This window comes from Bactrocera latifrons, unplaced genomic scaffold (genome assembly GCF_001853355.1).
Source record: "Bactrocera latifrons isolate USDA-ARS-PBARC rearing strain unplaced genomic scaffold, ASM185335v1 scaffold_165, whole genome shotgun sequence".
In the NCBI taxonomy this organism is placed as follows: Eukaryota; Metazoa; Arthropoda; class Insecta; order Diptera; family Tephritidae; genus Bactrocera; species Bactrocera latifrons.
The window spans coordinates 660,887-670,906 of record NW_017535130.1 but is presented as its reverse complement, the minus strand read 5'-3'; the positions used below and the strand labels follow the sequence as shown (position 1 = coordinate 670,906).

The 10,020-nt window shown below is 35.5% G+C and overlaps 1 protein-coding gene across 1 annotated transcript in view; it reads right to left on the bottom strand.

Annotated features, from left to right (window-relative positions):
* The window catches only part of LOC108966599 (piezo-type mechanosensitive ion channel component), a gene marked incomplete at its 3' end in the record, with an annotated part of 89,886 nt that overhangs the window by 28,731 nt on the left and 51,135 nt on the right, over window positions 1–10,020 (bottom strand). Inside the window, 9 exon segments of the mRNA XM_018929590.1 lie at window positions 977–1,134; window positions 1,197–1,980; window positions 2,079–2,577; window positions 2,661–2,834; window positions 4,123–4,492; window positions 4,573–5,123; window positions 5,188–5,385; window positions 5,508–5,696; window positions 8,050–8,109. Of these exon segments, the coding sequence (XP_018785135.1) occupies window positions 977–1,134; window positions 1,197–1,980; window positions 2,079–2,577; window positions 2,661–2,834; window positions 4,123–4,492; window positions 4,573–5,123; window positions 5,188–5,385; window positions 5,508–5,696; window positions 8,050–8,109 (2,983 nt within the window).

Genomic DNA, 10,020 nt, shown 5'->3' with positions numbered 1-10,020 from the left:
TCATTCGAAATCTCCGAGTCCTCCTCGCGTATGGCGGCAACCAAATCCGAATTGGGTCCCGAGCCGAATGACATGCGTTGCACGTCCAGAAAACCCTGTCTCTTATACACATCTAGATGTGTATAAGAGACAGGTCTTACTATTAACATATTATCTAAAAAGAAGAATAATTTTTTTAATAATTTTTTCATAACCAAAAATATGTCTCAAATATCCAATTACTGTTCAAGAAGGAAAAATGAAATTTCAAAGTGTAGTACTACATACATAACCTGATAATTTGATAGAGGAGACCTAACTTTCCAAAAATATTTTATAAAATTTGCGCTTAAGCACTCAATTATTACTCAAAAATTATTATTTTGAATATTTTTTATAATTTCAATATTTCCAAAATAAAAATGTATAATTGCAGACACACAATTTAAGTTAGATGAGAGTTTACTATAAAAAAAAACTTTTATAACCTAAAATATGACCTGAGTTTTTGCGCTCAAGAAAGAAATTTAAAATAAAAATTTATAACTGCAGACATAACCTTAAAGTTGAAAAGAATGCTGGATACATACTATAATAAAAAATATTTTATAATTTTAAATATGCGCTGAACACTTTTTTACAAGTCATTGATAATATATCTTCTTGATTGGCGTAGTCACCGCTTACGCGATTATAGCCGAGTGACTATTGATAACATATACAAAATTATAATTGCAGACATAACCTCAAAGCTGAAGAGCCTTTTAAGGTCATATGTATATGAAAACTTCAAAAATAGTGCACATATGTATGTAGACAAATATACGTATATATGAATAATAASACTCTGCAATACTAAACGAAATATCATTACCTGGGAACATGTTTAAAAAAACATATGTAAATATAGCACATWCAAGTAAATAAATTGTTTTTTGCTTTAAAGACTGGCTAAAGATATTATTTTGTAAGCTTAAAATGGGAAAATTCAACTTACCATCGAAATGTGTGGGTTTATCAATGGGTTTCAACATTTTCTGTTGCGTGGCGCGTATGCGCTCCATCTTACGCTTGATCTTTACCAAAATCTCGTTTTCATGCTGCTGACGATGCTSGATTTGCTTCTGCCGCAGGTCCTCGATTATGTCAGCACCTCTGCAGAAATMAAAAATTTCACAATATAAAGAGTACGCAAGTTTTTTAGCGCTTTAATTTACCTGGTCGCCAAAATGCTGTTCGCCTTCGTGTCGATAATCAGATGACAGAAGTAATGTGACTTGAATATGCGCATTTGTAGTATAAGGAATGCGAAGCAGATGGTGTCCCACATCAGCATCGACGATTTATTTATCTCCGGGCAGTCGGAGTCGTCCTTACTCAGTGGATCGTTCACGTTGGGGTCCGTGGGGAAATGACATGATACGCCCAATAAATGCACCAGCCAACAGCAATGCTTAGTTAAATCTTTCAAAAATAGACAACCAGCCATTTCGAGACACGTCTTCACAACGATATTGAAGACATTATAAGCCAGCAGCCAACGCCAACGGCCGATAATTTGTTGWATGGGACGTAAATAGAAATCGGAGCCCTCCCATAGGAAGATGAAGGCGCCAATCAGATAACCCAACGTGAGGAAATCGCTCATATTCGTGCCGGCCAAGAACACCGTGGCCAATGTGACCCAAAAGAAGCCACACAACACGGCATACATGAAGATATCCAAATAGTTGCGCACGTGCGAAAGRAAATCGTTTGTAGGATTCACAAATGCCACGCGTCCCAAATTTTCAATATCTTTAACCACATTGCGATTCGAACCGCCGGCGTATTGATCGCCGTAACGCAACTCAATGCGGAATATACGTTTTTGGCGTGTCACGAAAAGCAGTAGAATGAAATCGAAGATCAACTTTTTAGTGTGGTCATAATGCATGCCACCGGGTAACAGCAGCCAACCTTGTATGGGTGCGGAAAAGCGGGAGTTCTCCCAGGGGTAATCTGAAATTGATGATGGTGGAGTAAATATAAAAAACAAACAGTTGATTAATATAAAAATTTCATAACATTTGCAAATAAAACATTTGGTTATCACCCACCGATACACAGGCTCGGCGGCAAACCGAGCAAAACTAAATATTGCAGAAAAATGCTCAACGCAATGAACACTTGGAATATGCCCCACACCGAACTGCGCCTGGCGCGGCTAAACATCAAGAGCACAGCCAACCAGATCACATAGAATATCGCTACCACATCCTGACGATAGGCAATTGTCGTGACGAGCATTATCAATGAGATTTCTTGTCCGAATTTATAAAAACCATAATTGAAAAGATATTGTATCATTGATTTGAGATTCGTTTCGGCTTTGGCGCGATCCGTCGCCGGGAAGAGCACTTTCGTTTCCGCCTTGTTCTCATTGTCGGCCATTGCGCGCATTTGGAATTGTCTTAAACTGACCACGGCGTGCAGCGTAACAACGATCATATAGATGATATACATTTTTATCAGACCGATTAAGCCGTTTGTGGTATCATCGGCTTTCTGCAAGCCGAACCATAAGGCACTGTTGCCATGTATCGTGTCCTCATCTTGCTGCAAGCAAAGGAGGGAGATATATTTTTTGAAAGTTTTGAAAAAAAAAAAAATTTTACAATTGGCAATTTGTGTTTACTTACACATCTCACATCGTAATCCTCGTGCGTTAAATAGCCGATCTGATAGATCATCTTCGATAGTATTATTATGGAAACAACGAAGGAGATTATGCGACTGATGAATATTTGTATAGAACTTCGCGTTATACAACCCAGTACACATAATGCTACGAACACGACGTGAATTACGCAGACCTGGAAGCATACGCGAAAAAAAWWAATTRTAAAAAACTAGAAACGTAATGTTAATAAATATACATAYTTAGTTTATTGGAAAATAAGTTGGGTTCGTATGAAGGACTAGTTTAATAAATAACTACAGTTGAAAATTAAAAAATTTGCTCACCGAAGGGTGCTCGGAAACTTTACTTTTTTGGGAAAATTTTTAGTATATAACATATGTGTATAATTCATGATGAAGCATCCCCAAATGGGTTGAGGCTGAACGACTTCGCCGCGGCTCGAAATAGTGTTATCTCTAGTAATAGATTCCAGCATAGAAAAATTTATCAAGCTATTTGGCTGTCTCCGGATCGAAAAGGCAGATCGATTATATTCTGATAGACAGAAGGCATGTCTCCAAGGTTTTAGATCTGCGAGGCCCACTATCTTGTTGCAGCCAAGATACGCGCGTCAACAAACAAAACGAAGGTTCAACGTCCAGAAACTGCAATCACAACAGACAGCCGAACGATTTCTACTCGACTTGCACTCCTACTCTCTAAGAGCCGTTATAAGAAACTCGGTATAAGGGAAGTGTGGGACGGATTTCAAGCTATTTACGTACAGTTGCAAACGAAATTATTGGTATTCGGAAAAAGCAAAGAAAACAGACTGCCTACTTCTCAACGTTACAATCGACAACAGTACGTGCTGGATTGAGAGTTGAAGAGGGAAGCGGGACGCATTTGCAGACAGAAAAAGAGAGAGGCCGAAAGTATKAAGAGTTTGACAAGCTGGTCGACAGGGATAATGATTGAAAAGTTTACGAAAAATGCGGGAACAAAAGTTTCAAGACCGGCGATTACTCTTGTAGAACCGCCACAGGTGATCTAGTGACTGATGCCTAGATCATACTAAAATTATGCAGGGAATTCACTGAATGGCAGTGAAAGCATAACATCAGTAGATGGTGGAGCCGGTTCCCCAATCGATGACGATGGAGCGGATTTTTCATTTCTCGACCATGAAGAAGGTCGAAKAGCAATTACTCGTCGGAAGAATATTTAAAGAGCGAAGAACAGCTTCTTTATAGAAAATGGTCGAACAAAAGCATGCCCGACGATTGTAATTTAAATATGCTCTGCCCAATACAAATTATTCAAGCCACCAGTTTCCGAACAAGTGAACCCCATTCAAGTCCAATTACAGGATTATAAAATGTCCTGCTACAACCGAAATTATCTCTTCCTTACTTCTTATTTTTTAAACAAGAAAAATTTTCATAAAAGTAAAAAGTTATTTCAATTAAAATGAAACTTACCTGACTAACGGCACACACAAACGCCGTAATATAAACGGCTTTTATGATGTGCAACTCCAGGAAACGCCAAAACAGYTTTTTCGAAACAATGAAATAATGATTTGTTATCTTGCGTATACGTTTCAGAGATGAAACCAATAGTTTGGCGGCTTCATTACTGCCACGCGGCTCTGTCTTAGGCGGTTTGCCCATCTCTCTATTATATACCATATCGGGTAATAAGGATGGCTTGCGCTGATGCAGCGATTCGATGAAGCGACGATGAAAATAATGCACTTGTATGACGGTTAAGACCACAATCAGCGTGGGTGAGACGAGATGTAGGAACAGGTCTTTCGTTTTATAACGCTCCAAACCGATATCATTTTGACTGGGAGAAGAGAAAAAAAGAGGAAAGTTAAGTAATTACACTTAAAAAATTCCAAAAATTTCCAAGGTGCGACTACTCACAGCGTTTGTGATATATTCAAGTACTCATACCAATACTGTTCGAATTTGTCAAATTGATAGGTGTAGATAAGTATCAGCATGGACATGGCATAGAAGATGATGAACAGCCAGAAGCCATACATAACTTTGACCCATACTTTCGAGGACGATTGGAAGACGAGCAAGAAGAAAAGGAATAGCGCCATGTAGCATATGCGAAAACCGGTCATAAATTTGCCAGTCATAGCGCACAAGAAGATCACCAACACCAACATCCAAATCCACAAACGCACCAACAGATTTTTCACAATATCACCGATTTTCTTCAGGAATTTCGACGTGTGCTTATTTTGCGATTCCACAGATGTTTCYGAATCGATCGTTTCCATGGGCATTACTACCGGTGCACGACGTTTTATTAGCTTCTCCTCGGCTTTCTCTTGGAAAAACTGCCTTGAGGTGACCCAAAACATGAGCAGAAACAGCGTTTTCACAATTAACGGTACACACGGATGTGTGCCATGCTCTTGCGGACGCTCGAGACCGATTTGTTGCAAATTAATGCCGGCGGTCTGAAACAAAAAAGCAACGGTAGTGGTAAGCTATGAGCAAAAAGTGAAGTGGARAGTGGTGTACCTCAACTTTGGAGGGTAATTCGTCGTTTTTCAGATTCATGCCATARACATATTGCGCTATGAGTAATAATTCCGCATAGCAGACGATGAACGGACTAGAGCGCATCATGGCTTTGCGCTGATTCGGTATCATCCAGAGTATGTTGGCCCACAGCAACAGCACGAAGGTCAGCCAGCTGTGGTAGACAATGGACCAGGTCTGGAAAAGGGAGAGAAAGGGTTAWCATAAGAATTTAAATTAATTTCTACATTCTTACATTTCGAAACACATAAATAAAAAAAAAAAAAATTAATTTTTATTTAAACAAGACAAATACTCACCATCATTGAGATATTCGTAAAAATATAACTGTTTTGATAAATAAACTGTCCAATGCTTATRAAACCATAGCATATCTGATCACATATGGTATTCGTAAAGACATCCGGCGAATTGGAGTCCTGCAGATCCATGGTAGCCTCATCACTTGAAGCATCTCTTGCGTCACTTTTGCGCAAGCGCTTCACCAGCTGTTCAAAAAAAATATTTTTAACAGATTAGTTAAAAAAATAATGAATAAGTAATTGGAAAAATGCAAAAATCCATAAATCAAACAGTTAGACCATAGACAAAGGGAATACTATAGACCGTTAAACGCTCATTAACGAACACAATGATGAGGTTAATTAATTGGTGATTTCCAACAAGAATTGCTAATTGGACAAAACGAATGTGAACGATGAAGAGAAATTAGTTCGGGGGTAATTTTGGGTGTATGAATGTTAATTTAAGGTTAGTTAATTGAATATTTAAAGTAACTGTAACCAATTTAAATTAACTGTAATACCAACGTACTCTTCTAAATAGACGAAACTGACATAATAATATATAATTTCTTTAAAATTATCGCAAGATTCGAATTAAATAAAGGGTGACAAAAAATGAAAGCAAGATTATTGCCATTTATGGAATAAAGCGTTGGCAACCATAAAAAATTTAATTGAGAGTTAACAGTTTAGGCATGGTAAAAATGGAGTGTTACACGATAGAAAAATATGTSTTCATTATCCAACAATATCTCAAAAATYATGGCGACCGCAGTACKAAAATTTCATACAAAATATGGTTGGTAGTTTTAACTWCGGTAACTGTGAAGAGATTAATTGAAGTGGCAGCGAATTTTTATTTTGGGTTAATTTTGGGACACCCTGTATTTTCTAATTTTAATATTTTCTATAAAAGTATGGTCAGAATAGTGTTTTAATTCATCAACCGTGAAGAGATTAAGTGAAGTGGTAGCAAATTTTTATTTTGGGTTAAGTTTGGGACACCCTGTATTTTAAAATTTTTTAACTAAATATGATCGGCAGTGTTTTAACTTYGTCAACTGTAGAGATATTAATTGATATGGCAGCAAATTTTTATCTTGCGTTAATTTTGCGACACCCTGTATTTTTTAATTTTAGTTATCTATTTTATTTTTATATTTTCTAATTTAAAATTTTATTTATCCTCTAATTTTTCTAATCTCTAGTGTATGTATGTACAATGTAAAAGAGCACGAGTTTATGCTGTTGAGGTGTCATGTTTTGCAAGTAATGCTAGTATGACGTCTTCTTATTAGCGTTGCGCTGAGAGAGAATAGAGCGAAAATCTCACTCTTAAGATTTTAAGCTCGTGAAAAAAGCTTTTATGCTATAATATGATTTAAAAACTAACTTCTTGTATTTATTGCATGAATCATTGCTATTATTACGTCAGCATGGCAACAATTACACAGCATAATCTCTGTACTCACTATATAAATTATATATCATATTCAAATGAGAAATTTTAATTAATTTTAATGAGAGAAAATAACAAAAGACTCTTCTTAAACGAGTTGAATAACAAAATTCCACAGTTTATATAATGTACATTAGAGCGGGTCGATTTATGGAGGGGGGAAAAAATACGAAAAATACGCATCATTCCAAACAACTTTGTCTGACACACTACGGGTTCAGAACCGTTTTCGAGCGATTTTTAAGGCGAATTTTTTTAGCGWTTATAATAATTTGTTCGTCAGTTTTTGCGATATTGTATTGAAATTTTATATTTAGGTGGATTTTGATATTCTATTGACTATTTGTGGAAAACTGCAAGATCGGTAAACTATATCACATATCTGCCATACAACCGATTATTTAGATTTTTTAAACTTCACCTTGAAAAAGCCAGCTCAAACCCGTTTTTAGACCCTTATTCTCTTAGACAAAGTTGTTCAGAATGTTCCGTAGAATATTTTCCGCATACGCGATTTTATAAAAAACAAAAAAAAATTTAACTAAAAAATCGACTCGCTCTAATGTGTTACGCTATGTACAAATTTTCAATCGCGACAGCGCCACGAAAAATAATATTTCGAAAAAAAATTTTTTTTATAAATAATTAACGCTGCTAAAAGCCCCAATATTGCCCTTTAAAAAGCAAAAGCGCTTCTGAAAACTAATTCTAATTTTTTGCATATTTTTTTTAGATAAAATTGTGTTAGTATAGTTATTACTACAGGAAATTAAAGTGCAGTCATTGTTTATGAATATTTACGTGTACATATGTATATCTACGACTTATATACAGTTATTAGTARCAGTATATTTCTAGTTTAGTTAAAGGCATTGAAGATTTACTAAATGGCAAGTAGTAGTCCTACAAGTATTAGTAAAACGAAGATAACATGAATTTTAGACAAACAGTTTGAACACTTAATGCTACCAAATGCTGAGTTATTAGTTGCTTGGCGTTAATTGTAATGAAGTTGAAGTTTTTTTTTAGCGAAAAGTTTAAGTTTGGTTAACACAATTGATGGTTTTATYTATTTAACACACATGTTAGTTTACGTACAGGTGTCGTCTCAGTCGGTTCGATAGTAGTTTTTGGACGTTGGTCACGACGTAACGAAACCTAAAGTAAAAGTAGAAAAGCATAAACTTAAAATAAACRCAATTGAAAGCAATAAAACTGTGCAGAATTTATATATTTTTTTTTCGAAAATTACATAATAAATACTTTTTTTTTAGTTTAAGGAGAAGAAGTGTGCAGATAGAAAAGATATACACAGCAAAGAAGTAGAGTTGTTGTAGAGAAATAATAACGAGTTAACAAATAATATTAAATAATAAAGAAGAAGGCAAATTAAGCAGCTAAAACGAAGTTTCAAAATTAAATAATACATACTTATTTTAATTTAAGTTGGAAAGTATTTTCAATAAAATATACAAAGCTTTTAAAATATTAATGTTTAAAAATTTGTATATAAAATAAATAAATCATTTCCAAAACTAAACCAAGTGCTAAAAATTAATAGAATAATGTAATTTTATTTAACAGGTGGGCTGAAAAGTTTGTAGGCTAACATAAAAAACATTTTCTTTCGATAAAAATTGATTTCATTATTCAATATAGTCATCTTCGGGAGTGATACAACGAATATAGCCATCGAATTGTCAGTACCATTTGCCTYAAGCCCTAACATTAGCCTCAGTTACTGTGATGACCTCATCATTGTTGCTAAATTGGTTCCAGCGAGCATTCTCTTGACGTGTGAGAACAGAAAATAATCACTAGGGGTCAGATCTTGAGAATACGTTGGATGCGGAAGCAATTCGAAGCYCATTGATTTRTGACACGCTGCGTTGTAGTGATAAACCGGCATTTTCTTCTTCTTCAGACGCTCCAATAACGCATTGTCACAGTTAATGGTTTTTCCCTTTTGAAAATAATCGAYGAATATTATACCMCGTGCATCCACAAATACACGCGCCACATCCTTGCCAGCCTACTATTGCGTTTTTCACGCTTTGGGGTCGGTTCATCTTTGCACAGTCCGTTCGACTAACTGTCGGTTAGACTCCGGTGAGAAATGGTAGAGCCATGTTTCATCCATTGCCACATATCGACGCAAACACTCGGATTCTTTACGCTTGAACATCTCCAAACACTGCTCAGAATCATCAACTCTTCATTATTTTTAGTCGAAAGTGTGCTCGCGCGGCGCGGCACTCAATTTGCACAGAACTTTTTTCCACCCAAATATGCATTCACAATATAACCAACACGTTCCTTCGATATATTCAGAGTCTCAGCTATCTCGAATAACTTCATTTTACGGGCATAMAAAATCATTTTCGGGACGTTTTTGAAAGTTTCGTCAGTAACAGCGTCTTTAGGTTGTTGACTGTTTGCATCGCCCTCGGTTCTCATTTCGCCTTTTTTAAACTTAGCAAACCACTTTTTAACCGTTACTTTCTCTAGTGAAAAATTCAAAGGCTGTTGATCAATCAAATTTTTGGGTTCAATGGTATTTTTTAACCCAAAAAGCAGCGCTTTATTAACACACGAAATAAAGGGCACTTCAGCTGTCAAATTTATACACGTCTCTTTAAAGGTAGGGACTGACTAAAAATCATATGGATTTAATATTAGTATTACCACCTCAGTATCGGCCTGCGAACTTTTCAGACCACTTGTTTAAACTAATTTACATATGTACATAAAATACAATATTGCTTCAGTTATGTTGACAAATTTTACCCGGAGTTAATTTGTTTTATACAATATTTAATAATTTAATATAATAGGCAATTTAAAAAATATTTAGTAGTATATAAATACAGGACATAATTACTTCTGATATAAACCTTGAATAATGATRTGCAGAAGGGATCCAGCTGAGGCTCATAAGAGAACTGTTTTCAGTGTTCTTAATCGTAAACTCAACTCTGATACCTAGTTGTGGACATGGTTGTGAATTTTTTATAAACAATTAATTCATATAAAAATTTTGGGATAAAAATTAGAGTTTTAATTTATTTA